Below are 19,789 nucleotides of genomic sequence, written 5' to 3'. Positions count from 1 at the left end.
TTATGTAACATCATTAATCTTTCCTACATTCTGCAATATTGGAGCTATGTAAGAGCAATTAAGTTGAAAGCAACTTTTAAAAAGCCCTTTCATTGATCAGTAATGTTTTTAAAATTACATAAGACCTGCCTTTTTTTCTGTAAACTGGATTACAGATACATTTAGCTGGTTCCTCTCAAGTTTTCATGAAGTGGTTCCATAATTCAATACTGTTGTAATATAAATGTTGTAGGAATTATTCTTTAATTTTCTTCTACTGGATATATATAGCTTTATGGAAATACTTCTGTTAAAGTTCATAAAATGTGTTAATAAAACATGAATGTGAAAAAAATTCTGAATTCCTCAGCAATAAGCGAGGAGATGAAAATTTGCATTCCTGTATTACATCCTACACAGTTTATAGTTTGGATTATAAACATTTCTATTCTGTACTTTTAATGAGAAAATAGAAGGCAGGAGTCTGTTTCCATGTGTCCAAGAGGCTGAAAAAACTGGAAATCTTTGGTTTCTGTGCAGTTACAGTGTTTCATTAATACTGTGTGCAGTAAGGGTGTGTTATCTTTGCTCTGATGTGATGTCAGTGTGGGCATACCCTGTGCCACTTACCTTTAATAGTCAGATTAATAAGAAGCAAGCCAAATGCTACCACTGAGCCACCCTGGGCACCTCAGCTTCACATCACCCAAACTGCTTTACCAATGATCAGCAGCATGTGTCTCTGGTCAGTTTTAAAGATGCTGCCTGAGAAACCATTCTTGCTAGCTTGCCCTGCTGTCTGTAAAATTAGGTTGCTTTAGGTCATGAATGACAAGCCCATTCAAAAACCCTGGGAGGACATGATGGAAATGCAGTAGAACAAATCTGTCAAATTGTGCTTTGTTTAAAATGTTTCCTAAATCCACATGACTGGGTTATACTTTTCTGTCCTAATGTGAAGCACAGGTAATGAATGATGTGTGGTCAGGTGGAGGTGATGAGATAGAATCAACTGGCATAAAATAAGCACATACACTCTTCAAAAGTAATGGTCAGCATAGAACATTGTTTGAACTGAGTTTTGAACCACTGCTATTAAATTCTTGCCATCTTAATCCTGAACTAAAGAAACGAGAAAAAATGGGGGGAACTCCTCCCAGTTTTAAACATTAAGAGAAAATCTGCTATCAGGATCGATAAAAAGGCAGACACCATCTTCAGAATGATGAGTGTGTGCGTTTGCTTGGATGTAAGGAAAAAGGATTTAAAGCAGAAAAATGTTGATCCAAAGCTGTGTCTGAAACAGTCTTGTTAAAATCCAAATTCACTCCACAGACCAACAATTTAATTGTTTCCTGTTGTGTATCTTCTTGCCCTAATGTTAAAAGTACTGGAAATCATCTTATTTTTTGATGATTTGTCCTGGTGAATCCTCCAGTGAGATTTTTAGTGAGACATAGTGGAAAGGAAAATTTATGCATACTGAACAGTGTTTTAATGTAGATGTATCAGCAAATACTGATCCATTTAACTGGGACTTGTCCAACAAGGCGCAGCCTTTTTGGGAAGGAGACAGAGAGAGTGACTGGTGCTTTACATCAGCTCAGAGATCTTTGGGAGGCTGCTGTATTGGCTCTCCTGTCTCCTGTAAGCCCTGTCCAGAGGGAGGTGATGCTGCTGAGCTTGTTCCCTTGACACTACATGGAATTTTAGACAGATTTGACAGTGCTGCAGGGCTTTGCTGTGAAGAACAACAATTCACTACTGAGAAGGGAGTTCCAGCAATTCAAACACAACATTTTTCAGATGTAGAGAGATTTGTTTGTTTTCATACACACATACTCTCAAGATATTTTTTCATTCTTCTTCCACTGTGTTCAAGTTACTAACTGCTGACAAGAAATTCACATCTCATAAATAATGCTTAAGAGCCATTGCTGTATAAATTGAATGTGTTATGAATTGTGATGGGTCTTTTTGTAGCATTCTACGCCCGGAGCAGGAAGAACAGAGGATGTCATTTTCATTAATTTCTAATGAGGCGCCAATTAAAGCTAAGGAAGGAACTCAGAAGGGAAGAGTCACAGAGCTCCCCTGAATCCTGTGCCCCGGGGCTGTCAAACGACTGTGCTGCCAAACCTCCTCTGAAAGTTCCAGTAAATTACAAACTCATCCAGAGCACACACAAGACAAATTCGGCTTCCCTTTGATCTTCAAAAGAGCAATTTGTAAGACGAGTTCTGAGCCTTTTCACACAGCAAACTGGGAGAAGTGATAGGAATTGTTAATTGCTGATGCACTTTGCAAGCTCCGGTGAGAAAGAGAAATTTTTAAATGAATTCTCATTTTGAGCTTCTGATGGCATAACCTTTGTATCAACACCACTAAAACAAAATCAGCTTCTTGTGCACTGTTTGTAGGTAACAGTAAGAGTAGGCAAGTCCTGCAGATAGCAGCGTTCTCTAGTTTGGCCCTTCCAATAGTTCAGTGTCTTACAATGGGTAATGATTGTATTGAAATAATTTTTATTTAATATTAAATTTAGGAGTCAGTTTTATCATCAAAGAATTGCAGGAATCATACTCTTCCAGTTACACTGTTACAGCATTTTTGCAAGCACTCTGAAATCAACTGCCTGTGATCCTTGATCTGAAAAAGAAGTTGTTGCCTCAGTGGTGTCATAACTGGATGGTTACCAGAGAGTTGGTTCAAAAGTAGGGACACTGAATGTGTGAGTGGAAGTAGCTATAAAACACTGAGTTTTGGAAATGTATTGTAAAAAATACAGGTTGATTAGTTGCAAATAACACTATAAATTTCTAGGCCTGCCCTTAATTGCTTGACTAGATGTATATTGCTACTAAATAAAGTTACATACAGTTTTAAAAGACACTGAGCTGTAAACTTTTACTCTATAGAAACTATTTGCACAGAAAGCAAAATTTAATTTTATGAAAGAGGCTTACAGTTTTACAGTAAAAAGCAGTTCTGGTAGCACTAGGTCTGTGGTACCAAGCCAACACACAGAACTCTTCAGTGATCTTGTTTTTGGAATTGCATGCGAAATATGATCCATTCTAGTCAGCAGTTAGAGAAAAATTAGTGTAGGGTGCCAGCTCTGCAGCAGCTTTTGTGTAGAACACTTTGGTGTTTGTTGGCCACATCCTTATGGGTGTGTCTGTACCTCAGACTCCACCTGGCTCTTGGCGATCAGAGGGGTGCCTGAGATAATGGGCCCTGCAAAGCAAGCCAGGCTGCAGCTTCCAGCAGCAGTGCCATTTGTTTGTGTGCTTCTCAGATAGGAATTGTAATGTTTTTCCTGTTCTTGGGCCAGAGGGGGTACTTAGGAGGACGGGAAGACGTTGAAACCTTCCAGCTTGATCACACTTGAAAAATAATTGCTCAGTCATGTTGCAAACATGATCAAACGCTTGCTAGCCATATTTCTTGCCTGTGTGGACAAGAAAGCTTTTCTTGGAATTTTACTGGCCTAGGTTATGTTGTAAGAAGCTACAATTTCCTGGAATGCATCTGGCCTAACAGCTGTGCACTCGCTGCTGCTCTTGGGGGAGGCTGCTGTGAGCACTAACCTCAGGCAGAGGTGAAGGCAGAATGTGGTGGTTTGCAATTTTAATTTGTGAGATGTTGGCAAGTACTGATGTTTGTCTGCTTTTTGATTGGAAGGGATGCAGTTCACAAGTGGCCTCTACAGCAATAAGACTGAGCCAGGAAACAAGAGTCAAGCTTTGCAACTCAGCCAGAGAGCCACCTCAGGGTGCTGAGCACCTGGAATTGAGGGTGGAGCACATGACCCACGACAGCCTGCTCCTTTAGAAGGGCATAAATTTCCTTCCTAGTTACTGTGCTTATTTTTCACATCCCTGTTTTTCATTTAGTTCTGTATAAATCTATAACAATCTCTTGAAATTCTTTTCTTGGTGTTACTGTTGGTTTGTTTTGTTTGGTCTAAGCACAGAGATAAGAGGGAGAGAAAAACAGACTCCTATCAAGCACTAGCAGAAACAAAATACATCCACACAGCAGAGACTGTACTTACAGATAAAATGGCAGCAAGTCTCACTGTCATTGAGTAATCAAAAAAGTGGAAGAAAAGCAGCTGCAGATTCTTAACTTGGATAACAGAACTGCTGGTCCATAAATACAGGAGATGAAGCACTTGTTTGGATTGTGCCAAAATAAATTTGGAGTGATTTGATTTACTCAGTTAATTTAGAAATAATCTTCAGAAAAACAGGAAAAAAGAAACAAATTTGAATAGATAAGCTGCTCCATCTTTATACAAAGTTGTCAAACATGTATTGAAACTAATGTTTCTTTTAAAACTTGGTCATATATTAAATCATAGTTCCATTTCCATGGAACCTTTTTCTGTGGAAGAGAATTTGTAATGGTGCTGGTAAATTCACTTTCTAGATGGATAAGGTTTATCTGGTACAAGCCAAAATGGCTTCAGGGCATGATTCTGTCTTGGTATAACAGATGTACTTCCATTGATTGAGACGAAATATGCACAGTGCTTCTGGAGAGTATGAGTCAGCCAGTTCAGTAAGAAGTATTAAAATAAATCTTATTAGTGACTGGTTACTACAGCCCTGGCAAGTCTTGTTGTCAGCTTGTAAGATGTGCCATATTCAGCTGTCCTGTGTTGGCTGTTCTCCTAAGGGAGTTGCTCCCAGAATAGTTCTTTTGCTTCAGCCATTTCAGGAACGTCCAGCATCTTACCTTATATTGCTGCAAGTATTAAAAAAATACCCAACAAAACACAAAGTCTATTGTAGTGTGAACTTGAACTTAGAGGGGGGAGGGGGGTTTGTTTTGTTGTATTTTATGAAGATGTTATTCCAAGACTCCAGTTTAATGGATGGGGAATAGGAGCTGTTAACTAATGTTGGTTTTTCTAGTATGTATTCTGAAGGTACTGGAAATGAAGAAGTAGTTGATTAATTGGTGCATCCTAGACTCCAAGTGTAGGACCCAGAAAAATGCTTTAGTGTCTAGGTTTCAGAAAAGCTGTCTGCAGCTTTAAAAGTGTTAATGGAGTTCATGCTCCTTATAATTAGGAATCATGAAATATTGTTTGAAGAGGCTCCAGTATAATTCTCCGGCTTGTTCAATTAACATGGGTTTCTTACAGGATGTGCTGATTTTGATTTCTTCCATTGTGCTACCAAAAGTTTGGCAGTGTTGATTTAGTAATATGTACTGAGCCTGTTCCTTACCTTCCTGTGGTCCCAATCAGTCCATGTAATTGAAATGGGCTGCTCATCTCTTAAGTCCCCAAGTCGTCCTTAAGTAAAACAAGTTAGGCTGTTCCTTCTAAAAACAAAAAGTGGTTTTATTTTGACATTACTGATGTAGTAAGTTCATCAGTATATAACCTTCTGGGGTTTTCAAATGGGAACTGCAGTGCTGGGTGAAAAATCAGCATTTTGTAAGTGTGCCACATTAAATCTCTTCCCTACATACCTGTATTGTAGTTACAGAAGAGTGAAGTGTGTCCATAAAGGGAAGGATGATACAATTTTTTAATTGTCATTTATGCACAAGAGACACATGGCCTAGTGAACTTGAACATAAAAAGCTATCTGAGACTATCTCATATCTTTTCCAGGTACCTTTAGGGAAGTATTTGCTCAGTCTCTGAGTCATTTTTTTCTTAGGAAAAAAGGACAGATAAGTCCCCCTTAAAAATGATTCAGACATGTCCATATGTTAAAAACAGCTGTACACAGAAGTACTGATTCTACTAGTATTTGATATTTGAAGTAGACACAGAAGGCCCAAAAATATGCCATAATAATCTGATTAATCCTGAAGGAACATTACCACCTAGTTAAGGTAAGGCTTAGGTAGTGATGAATGTAAATTTTGTTGATGAAAGTCTAAGATATTCACAGGAAGAAGTGGGGAAAGAACATAGCCACAACTGCTGTACCAGAACTGGGAGGAGAAAAAGGATAATTGAAAGGAATTGTCTAAATTTGCTTGAAAAGTCAGAATTCTTTCCAGGAGCTAGAGTATTTTTCCCCTTAAATAAAATCTTATCTTAAAAGAAAATACCACCTGTCCTAAATTATGTAATTCAGTTACAAGAAAGTGTTAAAGGTAGGTACTGAGACTTGAGATTACTTGATGTGGATGTTCTAAGGATATTGATGTCCTAAGGAAATGGCATTGAGATCAGTGTGAATCAGTTTTCACAAAAGTAAAAAGAATAGTATTACTCTGCGTCAGGACCTTTTAGTATTAAGTCTTACTGGCCTTGGAGGAAAGTTTCAAGAGCTGAGAAACTGCATCAATGGATATTATAATCACATATGAGTATTTAGTAAGTTTTTAAAGGTAATATATTTATTTACTGTATCTTTCTTTGTATGTATTGAAATGCAAATGCCTTCAGAGGTGTTCAGAGCTGTTAAACATTCCCGAGTTGATGAAAGTGTTGCAAGTTACAGGCACAAGTCATGTATGGGGATCCTGCCATATTCTGAACAAGCAGGAGCCAGGAATGTTTTGTAAGTCTACACCAAAAGAAAAAAAAAAAAGGGAATAGTGGTAGTGTACATTGCTCTAAGCATTTGTTTTCCTTTGTGGTGTAAATTGGACTTCTGAATGGAGCTCTATTTTCCTGTGATTAGAAGAATTACTCTTGACATAGATTGCAAGAGGCTACAGTAACAGAAGACTTTCATGGAGCAGAAGGTCTAATCTAAGAGACCCTGAACAGAAGGTGTAAATGAGGAATGAAGACATAAAGCACATTTTATTTAGGTTTAAAAGAAGTAGAGCTGCATCTTTCTTGTTTGGCCAGCCAGCCTAGCTGATCTCAGACTGTAGATCACTATGGTGCAACCTCTACTGAAACCCAGGGCATAAGTAATACAACTCAGGAAATTGACTGAAAGTCAAACCTTCAGTTGTATTCAGCATGTGATGAAGTCAAAAGACATGCAGGATCCAGGAGACCTGTGAAAATTAATGCCACACATACTGGATGTTAGTACAGACCCTTTCATTATTCATTCCAGTTCTTTATTAGTAGCCTTATCTTTCCTGCATTTTCATTGGGCTAAACAAAATTACACACATACATTATTGAATCACTAGGTATTGCTTGCTATTTTAATTAACTTTCTGGGTACACTTCAGCTTTTAATTAAATCCTCAGCTTCTGGGAGAAGTGTATAAGCTCAGGTGGGTTTGGTGTAGAGAATTCTAGAAGTACTAAAGCTCACACAGCTCTTTTTAAAGTGTTAAATATTGCACAAGTCCCAGCTCTGACCTTAGGAGAGCTCTGTCATCCACCTGCCATTTCTCAGGACACTTAATTAAGGTTTCACACCACTCAAATCTAGAGAGTCTATTGCTCAAATCTAAATATGTTGAGTAGGAAACAAATGCCTCTTGATTAGCTGGTATAACCCATGGAAGATCTAATTTTATAGCGGTGCTAACATTTGTGATAGTGTCACCTATTAGTACAAGTTACCTCTACTTCATTAGCTGTCTTGGACACTAGGAGGCCTTCTTGACATAATTCTGCTTTTTTACTGTGCATCCTGTTCTTTGGATTGATTTTCCCACATAACCTTGTGAAACTAGGAATGATTTGGGAGGTGCAGTATTATTTCAGTGTGTTCTTGGTCATGCAAATGTGGCAATGAATATTCCTTTTACAAGTGTAGCAGTGATACTAATTCCTCTTGAATATGCCATTGCAAAGTCACACAATTGTTTAAATAAGGAAACTCTTCACCTACCTGAAGTCTAAACTTTTAATTTTGAACCTTACTTTTCCCCTCCTTCAAATAAGTTGATCATTGATGTTTATTATCTGATACCTCACTTGATGCTGTAAGTTGTTTGGAGCAAAATGGTTTCTCCAAAAATTCTCTTGTTAAATTAAAGTTTAGCTGGTTTTGGTTATTTGGGGTTTTTTTCCCTGCCTTTGTGTTTAAACAATTGCACAAGTCTTTGGTGAAAAATGTTTCTTCCAGTTATATCAACAGATTACATGACAAATTAAAATGCTAATTTCTGGGAAGTTGCATCTTTATCACAGATGAACTGGGACCAGAGCCCAGTTCTGCAGAGATTACACAAGAGCAGTGACCCAACAGTTGTGGTGGTTGGAGAGCGAGCTTGTGGTGTCACAGCTGCTGCTTGTGCCTGACTGCTGTGGGTGAAAGCTGAGACCAAAAGCCAGGGACAGTGTATAAGGTCAGAAGGGGAGCCTATAGATGCCATTGTCACCACTGGGTAAGTCAGTGACCTCTGAGGTATGAAGCACTTTAGAAGTGAGTATTGATTGCATGGAGTATCTGTGGGAGTATTCCTGGACCTGAATTGTTCTGATAGTCTGTCCCCAGTAGGTAACAGCCTTAACGTACAAATCTATTGTGGGTGTAGAAGTTGTGATGTGGAAGTGTTTATTCTCCAATGCATGAGTTCTGTACAACAAGAAAAATATCTGGTCCAGTTCAAATTATTTAACCACCATCTTCTTCTGGTGCATGATGGAACTGGGACACAGCAAACATTTGTTAATGGCAACTTACTGTTACAAAGTAAATGTGCTGTATTTATGACTCTGATTAGGGATTATTTGAAATTCAGAAATAATTTCCTGAAAACCTCAGCTCTGTTCCTAAACATTTTCCCTAGTTCTCTGGGATTAGTGTTCACTACAGTAGAAGTTAAGAATCGAGTCTAGAAGAGTGCCATATCCTAATTTTTTTCCACTCCAAATACAATGACTTCAAAGAAACAGGAGGAAACTTTGAGTTGTTCTTCTTAGTTCCAAAGACAAGGAATAGAGTAGTGCCTTGTGTAGAATCTCCTCAAGAATTGTTGATCAAAAAAATTCCCCTAAAAAGCAGCATATGCTTTGTCCTGAAGTGATATGAATTCTCTGTTCAAAATTTGTCACGTTCAATGTAGGAAAAAATAATTTGACATCTTTCTGTGCAAGTAGTCAGATGAATAGGAAAGTGTATTTGAAATTAGCACAAATTGGGATAAAACATATTTTGTTTGCAGGGTCTCCACAGTGCCAAACTGCATCTCTTGTGTGCTCCCTAAAGCAGCTTCCCAGGCTTATGATCTTAAAGGAAATAGACAGAAAACAACTTTGAAACACAGGTTATACATGACCAAACTTGGAAATCCAGAGTCTTTTCCTTGCAATTGGAAGAATTATTGCAGAATCTTTAACCATACCTGTCCAGTGGCTGCTACAGTATTAAGATTATGTCCTCTCTCTTTCGTATGCAAGTTCTTCCATTCACTTCTTGGGCAGTCCTTTCCACAAATGCTTTTTCTGTCTCTAATGCAGATACATACACATTGCTTTACCCTCTTCATGGCAGAGAGCAAAACAGAGGAAGAACAGAAAAAAAATTCTTACTCCTTTCTTTTCTCCTAAGTATAAAACCAGTAGTAGAAATACAAAATGAATCTGTAGAATCTCATGAACACTCTTACATAGCACCAGAGATATCACAGAGCTGTATGCTTCCAGCATGAAACCTGAGATTATCACTGACTGAGAGCAGGAGGGAAGTCCCAGGGTGCCCATCCAGTCCCAGGGACAGATTGCCCGAGTAAAAGAAACATTCTAAGATGTTTTACACCACCTCTTTCCTTTTCCTCTCTTTGATTCAGCTATTGATCATTTTGGTAGCTGTGAGTAGGTATCAATGATCTGTATGAAGAAGAAAGTACTGTAAATTAAGTTGCAGTGATCACAGCAAATGGTTAGAAAAATAAGTTAATAGGAAAAGTACACTTCATCCTACTGTATGTTTTGTGAACCTTTTACAGCTGTGTGCTGTTTGTGAAGATTCATGGAACTGAAGTGCTTTGAGTGGGCAATGCTTAAGACAATGTGCATTGACGTTTAGAGACTTCTAACTTTGAGCACCTAGAGGTTAACACTCTCCATCCACTCAATTTGGAGTGGAAATGATAGAAAGGACTACCTCAGTTTTGTGGAGTTTTAATAAGTACATCTATCTGGTTAAAAAGCTTCATCATACTGTGGTGTGCTCCTCTTTCCCCTTGGAAATGAATTACAAGATTCCCATCCAAGTTATTCTGAGGTACTTATCACTTTGTCAAAGTCCCTGTCAACTTGCAAAGGTGGGAAAGAGAAACAGAAGAGTTTAGTTCACTTATTTCCAAAACCTCGCTGTTTAGCTTGGTGGGATTTGGTTCGGTTATACAGAAAACATCAGTAAACCTGAAATTTCCTTGAGTTGTGTAATGAAAGCTGACAACGCTAGTGCAGAGCATTCCCACAAAACAGAGAGGTGAGATGATTAGAGTAGATGCATGAATGGAGCTGTCTAAAAGAGAATAATACCAGATACCAGCAGACTGGAATACATTTCTATTGCCTAGGCAGTGTGTCCGAGCTGCCCTGGAAGCTTTGCCTGGCTGGACTACAGTGCACATTCCCGTCTTTCCATTACCACGTGTTCTTGCTAAACAGTCTCCAGAACACAGGGGAGTAAGCTGGGTCATACTGCACTCCTCAGGTGCTGAAGCCTTTAGGATCTTGCTTTGGGTCTTGGTAGCTATTTGTTCTGCTCTTCCGGTCATTTCTTACCTGTTTCATGTCTTTAAAAAAAAAAACAGAAAAAAATTCCTTCCCACACTTACTTATAAATAGTTTTATTGTTAGTATAATTTGCAACACATTAAGTCATCTTGCCAGTTGAAAGGGCTACGGGGGAGATGCATAAATGTTGTTTTGGGGGTGAATGGTGTGCAGTTGCTCTGAATAGTGCAGCAGCATGAGCTGATCTTCTCGGCTGGCTCATCTGCCTGGTTTGGTTTTGCTGCATGATAGCCTGCAGATATGTTCATTGCTTAAAGAGATGTTAAAATCTGTTATTGAACAGAAATCTGCTAGTAGACTCATGCAATACCTTGTTAGATAATATCTTTGGTGTATCTTACTTTGGTGTAAGTTTTCTTCTAACCTTACACAGTATACTTCTAACCTTTGGTAGAGAATTTTTGCAGTATCTTCAACTCTTAAGTCACAAGGGATTTTTAAATTCTGTTTGAACATCTGTTGATTAAAATTTCAATTTGCAAGAGAAGTAAAATATTTTGTGAAGAATGTGAAGTCAGAGCACACAGTACAATCCTGCACAGGCTTATGTCTGTGTCATTACTAGGACTGCTTTTGAATAGGCTTTGTATAGGGCTCTATACAAACATAGGTTGTTTATTGAATGAAATTTGGAAATGGTACAAGTTCTGACAGTTCTGAACTTCTGCCTGTTGACTTGGGAATGAAATTAATAAATACTGATCCTAGTGGATAGGTAAGATGATTTTTAAGTATCAGAAGCTCAGGGTTCTACGGTAATGTTGACTTCACTTTCTTTTATTACCAGTGGGAGTTTCTTTGAATGTGTCAAAAGGGGTCACTGTAGCATAGAAGGCTAAACCTTCAGAGTGTTTGGTGCCTGCAATGAAAGGATAAATGGCTAGAGTGAACAATTAAGGTGATTGATGGTACTTGGTAATGAAGGGCTTTGCCTTTCCATGTCAGCAGTGATACTTGAACAGCTCGGCCTTCAGAAACTCAAAAATGTACCAGGGCTCTTGAGTGTAGCAAAGAAGAAAGGGCAGTTGTTTTTCATTACCCACACACAGCATGCTGTAGGTCTGTGATAACTCTCTGGTCTGGAATATGGAAGCCTATTCTGTTTTCTGTTCTCTCCAATATCCCTTTCCCATCAGGTTCCTCAGGAATGATGAAAGCAGCTTCACAGTTGCTGGTGTGCAGTCTTGGGCTTCCTTTGAGTGTCTCCTCTGTAAGGCAGGGATGGTGCTCTGCTTTATGGCTTTAGCCATTTTTGCTCTGGTGATGAAATGGAAGTGAATTTTTTTATGATGTATTGTGTAGAAGTTTCTGTGGTGCTCAGAGGAGCAAAAATGTTTTGAGGCACTACATAATGTTTTTCCAAGATGTTTGCATTAGAGACCTGAGGAGTGGGTGATTCATAGTTTACTTCTAACATCAGAAAACAATTGCAGAACTGTGAGATGTATTATTACATTTACTAGATTGAAATCTTCTGCACTGGGAGTGGAAGTCTGGCATGTTTGATGACTTGGGCAAATGAACTTCAGTTAGCAGATGTATTCCCTTTTGCAATGCTCTTTACACTAGAAGAAAAGTTATTTGTTTTGGCTTTTAGTTATAGTGCGCTAAAAGAAGCATTTCTGCAGTAAATTCCTTTAAGAGATGCAACCTGTATTTGATACCATCCCATAATGAACTTAACAGCATATACACTGCAGGAGTTCATTCATCTAACCTGCTTTGTAACCGTAGAAGCAGAGTTCTCAGGAGAAAAGGTTTCACCTCTAAATATGCATTGGCATTAAGGATCAAAATACAGATGCATCTGTTGGCCTTCTGCCCCAGCACACACAAGTCAGTAATGGAACTGCCGTAAAATCTGATGGCCTTGATGCAGCTCAGGCACTTGTGCACGTGCAGAGCACAGAGTGTCCATTCTGATTTTCAAACCACTGAAGAAACAAGGAGTGAATACACCAGTAATAACCTAATTGAATATACCCATTCTGAACTAATGAAAAAATGTTCAGAACTAGTGTCACTCAATTAGTTGCTGAATCACAGTGTTTAAAGGCCTTTATATTTTAAATAAAACCTACAAAAAACTGAATTCCAATCTTTAAAGTGACTTCAGCATTTGTAGCAATGAGACTAAAGATCTGAATTCTCTTTTTGGAAATGGAGCTTCCAGGAGATCTGCATTGCTAATTCAACCAGAATAAGACCCATTCCATGAATCAGCCAATATATGCAGAACTATTTTCGTAACATTCAAAATGAGCTTGGGTATTCTTTCATTAGATACTATCTGTTCTAATTAGCAGTACATATTTAAATACATATATATGTATATATTAATAACAGGTTTAGATCACTTAGTTGCTGAAATTAGACATACTATTCCCATACTCTTGGAAAAATGAAAATCACTTGCCATTCTTTTGTGGACAGTTACTGAAACTTTGTTCAAGAATGCATAAAAAAATTCTTGATGAGCAGAAAAAAATAAATAATGTGTCATGTGGAATAAATATAGTGTACAGTACAGCTTTTCCCGTGTGAAAACAGGTGCTCTATAAAGAAATAAAAGGTGTTCAAAAATGAAATGAAGATTAGGCAAATCAGAGGATAGATTGTATTAGGGGTGGCAGGGTAGAAAGGAACATCATGAAGCTGTGCTGGTCTGCATGAGGCTTTGTAGAAGGGGAAGAAATGGGCCAATTGAAAGGTCATGTTCAAAAGTGATAAATCATGTGGCATATGAACTTCCTTGCTACATTTACAGAATTGTCAAAGGGTCTTGGTGAAGCAGTGCAGAAAATGGTATAAATTTTCAAGACTTCTTTTCAGTAACATTCGATGGCATTTCTACACATAGCTTGTTAAACATTTGGAAAGGATCTGTAAAACTGCCAGGATTTAAAACAAGTTTTTATTTAGAGGGGGCTGATACACCTCCTGCCCGATCCAAATCTTTGTGGTGTCTTGCATCTCCTTCTTAGATATTCATTGCAAGAGGAGATGATGAACTTGATTTTTGAGGTCATCCAGGTAGGTATTTATGATTCTTATACCTGCAGTGGACTTTGGTTTAGCAATTTGATATCTTATTTCAAGAAATAAGGAAAGCCTTCAGACTCTGCTTTCTGTGAGAGAGAACTGAGTGAAAAGCCTGTTCAGTATTGGCACTATAGTCCAGGGATATTTTCATTTTAACAATCAGACCTTGAATTTTTGGCACCTCAGGAAAGATACTTATCACATTTGTGTGTGGTATGACCCAGACTGAGACTGAAGGGGAGGCAATGATCACAAGATGTGAGATACATATCAATTCAATCTGCATGTTTCTATACATATTTCTGAATTGTACATACCAATACAGAAAACTTGTCCTTTTGGCTTTGTTCCTAGAACTGGGTTTCAAAGCCAGACACAGATAATAGCTCTGTCTTTTCATAGCCTGGTGCTACTGAAACAAAGAGCAAAGATAAATCAATTTTTCTTCAGTTTTTAAAAATAATTCCATGTATGACACTTTTCCTCTCTCAGTTTTCTTAACAATCACTCTAATATAAAGGTAGCAAGTTCTTCTCTCCTGCAATTGATATTTTATAGGCCAGGAACTTAAATTACTTCACACACAGATTCACATATGTATGTGTATGTGTGTATATATGTACAAAACACTCTCCCAATCATTCACTCACTCATTTTTATCCTTTTCCTTCTCTCAAATATTATAATTTTGTGGGTTGAATATCTTTTGAGCATTTAAGGTGCAGCAGTAATGTAAAGCTTTCAAGTAAGAGGCAGAGTGTTACTCTGCACCATCAGGCAGGAAAAATATCCTAGCACAGGTGGTATTACATGAACCATACTTGGTTTCCTATACAGTGGACTGGTGGGCCCTGTATCTGTGTGACTTCTACCCCCTATAGCATCCACTGCTATTTAACATTCATTATGGAGATGGGAAATTTGAGGCAGTTTCTTTACTGTTACAAAGTGTTAGGGACAAAGAAGGAAAAAGCTGATTTCCTTTGTAGACAAAAAGTGGTGTCTATGGCACATGCCCTCCTCACCTGCAGGGAAAAGTCTTGGCATGTTTTTAAGTCACGTGCTCCCTGGAAAGCTGAGTAACATCAAAGAGCTTTAGACAAAGAGACAATAACCTCAACTTCTCAGCTACAGAGCAAAGTGATGTGGCATGCCACATCCCTGTGACAAATGCCTGTTCTCCCCTGTGGTTAGTGACAGAATGGTTCACAGGGAGAAGCTTCTGAAGACCGGGATAGCGAAGGAGCAGTGAACTCTCCTGCCGTCACTGCCAACAATGGCAGTGAGGAGGAAGAAAGGTGCATAAATTTACAGTTCTGACTTGAAAATCTGCTTGGGAGCTCACCCTAGAGTACCATAGGTGTGAGTTTCAGAAAAGACAACAAAGTCCACTCAAAAGTAGGAAAGATTTCAGCAAAGGTGATTAAAACCCAAAAGCATTACCTTAGTTATTATGTGGACATACGTAGCCTAGATGATTTTGGAGGTTTCCTGTATAGGATGAGAGGATGGCAAAAAATCACCACAAATCTTGTATGACTTGAGCTGTGGTACTGTGTTGATAAATTCTCAGCAAAAGGCAGTAAATTATCAAATATTTGTCACCCTGTAAGAAAATAAGTAAAAGCTTTAAATGGTGTGAATTTTTGAGAACTGAGTAATCCCCAGTAGAGGGGGGTTACTCACTTGTGGTTCAGGTGAGATGCCAGCCCTGTAAGCAGTCCCTAACCGTGTCTCCTGTCTCCCTCTGGCAGGTTATGTGTTCTGCATGTTGCACCGCCTGCCCGAACAGCACGACTGCACGTTCGACCACATGGGCCGCGGGCGCGAGGAGGCCATCATGAAAATGGTGAAACTGGATCGGAAAGTAGGGAGATCTTGCCAACGCATTGGCGAAGGATGTTCCTGAGTGCAAGACTGCAACCAAATGCTGTTCTCTTAGTTCACTAATGTTAGCCTTATTTAGGACAAAGTCAGCCAGACACCTTGTACTAGGCAAGTTTCAGACTACAGCCAATCAGTTTCCTTCCTTTAGCCAACCGTCCTGGTACTGTAGTTTAGGGATTGATGGTGGTTGAAATCTATCTCTGGCTGGTTACTAAGGTGCCTGCTAGCCACCGTATAAAAATAAAACATGAAGAAATATTATTTTTGAGTATGGCTAGTGGATTTAAACAAAGCAAGAAAAATCCAAAGGCTTCTGTTATTGCTGGAGTCACTCTAAAAGCCTTATGCTGGAAACATTCCAGCTGCAGAGTTAAAACAAATAGTTGTATAGAAGCTGGTGTAAAAGTTTGCTATGCACATGGCTTTCGGACAAACTGTTTAATGTGCAGCCTTTCACCTCTTCACTGCTACTGAATCCTGAGGAGGTGAAATACTACTCGGAGCAGCAACTGCAGCTGCTTAAGCCCAGAAGACCTGACTGGTCACTCGTGCCTTCATCGCATGTGGCTTTTGAGTTAGGCAGTGTCACCAGCATCAGGGATTCTGTTGGGGTAGGAACACCTTTCCGGTTCTTCCCAGGAAGCCAAAAAGAAAGGGGGACAGAGATTCTTATGAAAAATTTTTATATGTATCATACTATAAAGAACCTATCAGGGTTTGGTTTTTTTTCCTTCTTTTTTTTCTTTCTTCTCTGTTAAATTATGATCTCTCTTTAAAGCCAACTCCATCCTGGAGCAGTAAATGGTGCATAACTTTTTACATGGCATCCACAGAGATTCTATGCGTTGTGTGAACAGATTCCACATACCTTGAGCAGTGCAGCCATTCCCACTGGCTGAAACCTGATTGGCTCTTGTTTGCCTTTTGCTAAGTGCAGGTATCTGATAATTGATCAAATAAGGCTAATTCACAGCACAGTAGCCATGGCTGGATTCTACAGACTGACTTTCTGTAGCTAGACTTACATATTGGGGAAAAAAGGACATTTTGTAGCAAATGGAATTCAGTAACAGTATTGGGGAACAACCTGTAAAACAAACGCCCTTTGTCAGAGTGAGTTCGTGTTCCTCACGTTCAGAGTGTCAATGAGATAATCAAAGGGGCTCCACCAGCCCTCCTTCTATGCAGCTGAACGCGCCCAGGAAAAAAAAACCCTGCCCACAAAGTGAGTATAGCAAGTGGATGTGAATGCATGACCTGGATCTGGTCAGAGCCTTGGTTCTGTGTTACGGTGTGTCACGCTGAGCTGAGCCGAGCCGCACCAGCTTTGCCACTTCGGAAGCATAAAAGAAAACACCATAACCGGGCTGTCTGCTGCTGCACACAGGGCTTCTGCAGGTAAAAGTGATTGGTGCCCTTGTCGCCCTGCTTAATCCTGAAAGTTTAACTTCACAGTCAATTAGTAAGTTATTAACAATGGGTACATTCGTAAGAAAACCTGAGGGAGGGATCGACTTTGTCTCATCTTCAAATACTGGGCAGATGTGAAACATTGGGGTGAGGTAACCTGTCACTTGGAAAACCCCAGCTTGTATGAGGCATCCTCCATTCTACTTGTTACAGGTAATTAACTCCTTATAGGCCAAATTATACTGTTACTTTGGTAGCCAGTTAGGAACATTTAACAATTAGACAACTAATAAAAAAAAGAATACATATATATATACACACATATATATATGTCTTTCCACACACACACTCAGCATCTGACTGTATTAGCATTAACCATGAAGCAAATCAGAAGTGTCCCATCATTATAAATGCAAGCTGTCTGGAAGGCAAGCTGTTTTTTTTTCCTTGTTCTTATTCAAGAATATGAACCAGCAGCAAAAGCTTCTGTAACGGGCTGCATTTTCAGGAAGTGGTCCTGGTGAGAGGGACTGTCCAAGGATATTATTTACATTTGCCATGAGGAGTTTAAGAAAAACATGGATTTTGGCAGCTGCTGTGATACGCACTTTCTTTTCCTACAAAATCCTATCCTAGCATTTGATGGGCATTCTGATTGATACACAAGACTTTTCTGCATTAATACTGAAGATGCTATTTTGTTCCTCCTTAATATTCTCTTTAATCTCGTTACAAGTGCACAGACGGTTTCAAGGTGGCTCTTGAGAGGACACTACTTAAAGTTCATGTGAATTATGGACAATGTTCACTTTAAACAAAAAGTTGGGGAGGGGGTTGTTCCTTTGCAGTATCTGTTCTGTGAAGTTTGTTAAACGTAAAGAAAGCTTAAGTTCTTGTATCTTAAAAGAAGATCTTATTTAACCCTTTTGTGTTCTAGATTTACTTACACATGTAGCCTAGAGCTCAGTTTTAGTTTAACATTGTGAAAATATTAAAAGAATCTTGTAACTTTATTCTTTTTCCTCATGCTAAAAAAAATTAAACCAATCAGATTAAAGTTTGAAGTCCTTTCTGCCTATTCCAACAGGTTTTGCTATTTTGCACCATTTCTACTGTAAATTCATGTAAGAAATACGAATGGGGAAAGACTAAGGTTAGGTCAGTAACTTCAAGCTGAATTTACAATTGGTGAAGGGTGGACAGGATTTTCTGCAGGTTTGGAAGGGAAGGATAGTATTTCTACTGGGTTTGAATTGAGGGATTTGTTTTGTAAGCAAATCTACTGTAGCCAGTTTGGTCCATTTAACTTTGAGGTTAGATACAGTAATCAAAGGAATAAGTTGTGTTTAGTCTTCAAGTCAAATGCATACTGTACACTGTAGCACTGGCACTAAAATGTCTTAAATGTTCTTTCATGCACTTTGACAGCTTCACCTAGAGTAGCTGTATTCCAGATCAGAATGAGCTATATTCATAATGGATAAACAGAGGAATAACTATTGTTTCTTAAACATTTAGATGCTAAAAACACAAGGCTGATGAAAAACCTCATAATTTACTGTATTAGAGGGAGAGAGAGTGTGTAATTAATCATTTTTAAAAAATTTGAAAATCGTTTGGAATTGAAATTGTGCCTGATTCATGGGTCACATTCACCCATTTTTTTCCTCAAATTCCTATGGTACTTTAAGTGATAAAACTGCATGATTCTTGAACAAGATGGCTGTGTTCTAGTAAAGGTAAGTTACATAAAACAGCTCTGCCTTTTCATCCAGTTTCAAACCTGTGTCCAGGTGTAAGCCAGGGCTTCTAGGAAAAATAAGACTTGCCTGGGAATGTTGCTGTGTACCTGTTCTGTTTCAAGCAGCTCCGTGTCTTGACTGAGCAGCAGCACATCTGTAACCTGAGGTACCTGAGAACATGAACTGCTCTTCAGTAGTGCACAGGAAACACCCTGGAAAGAGTCCTGGTGTAATTCCAGCAATCCAGAAGTTATATTAGCTGCTTTTATTAACTCAATGGCAGGTGATAAATACATTCTAAACTTAAATTTTTTATGACTTTTCTTTTGGACAAATTGCAATCCCCTGGCCTAGTGAATACAGTGTCCTCTTTATATTTGGCTTTGTACTCACTATGGTGTTTGGTTCATTGTGTAATCAGCAGTTCCTTCTGTGATTATGCTATATCTTAGATATAAATCTCTAGGGGATAAAAGGACTTTTTTTTTTTAATCTTACAATGATTATTTCAGTACAAAGACTCAGCGGGAGGAAAACTGATATTAACTGTGTCATAAAAATACAGATTTTATAATAGACTCCAAGAAGTATACCAGTGTAATATCTGACAGCACCTGTCCTCACAGTCAATGTGTAGACAGTTAAGTGCCCTGACAAATTGTAGCATTCTCTTTGTTGTATTGTAGTTTCTGATACTGTCCATCACCAGAGGAACAGTCAAAAGAAGGTCTAAGCAAAGTAATCCCTTAATGTAACAATGAGCTTATAGCCAGTTCACACTAGAAATAAATTCATATTCTCCTGGAAACTTTTATGCCTAGAAATCCAATGGAAACATTTAAGACTGCACTTTTTAAAATTAACTGCATTTATTGGTACCAGATGTTTATCTCATTACTCAAATACATTATTAGAATTCTGCATAAAAACAAAAATAATATATCTGGTTCAACACAAAGGCTGTGGTGGCAGGAGCTGCTGTGTAAGGATGTAGTTTTAGGACAACCAGTTCATAAGGTTATGGTTAGTTAAGGCTGTGTCTGTACATACTTTACTACAAAAGAATCACAGTGAAAAAAGAGTGCAT

General features: G+C 38.6%; 1 protein-coding gene across 2 annotated transcripts in view; it reads left to right on the top strand.

Annotated features, from left to right (window-relative positions):
* ZFAND3 (zinc finger AN1-type containing 3) overlaps positions 1–18,017 on the top strand; it is a 135,125-nt gene extending 117,108 nt beyond the window's left edge. For both annotated transcript variants that reach the window (XM_071428388.1, XM_071428382.1), the window contains exon 7: positions 15,418–18,017. In XM_071428388.1, the coding sequence (XP_071284489.1) occupies positions 15,418–15,572 (155 nt within the window). In that variant the 3' untranslated portion in view covers positions 15,573–18,017. The remainder of the gene's footprint in view (positions 1–15,417) is intronic.
* Positions 18,018–19,789: the final 1,772 nt, after the last annotated feature.

The sequence above is a fragment of the Agelaius tricolor genome, unplaced genomic scaffold, assembly GCF_023055355.1.
Source record: "Agelaius tricolor isolate 1412-34295 unplaced genomic scaffold, bAgeTri1.0.p SCAF_1, whole genome shotgun sequence".
Lineage (NCBI taxonomy): Eukaryota > Metazoa > Chordata > Aves > Passeriformes > Icteridae > Agelaius > Agelaius tricolor.
Note: the sequence above shows the minus strand (reverse complement) of the source record. Positions and strands in the feature narration are given on the sequence as shown.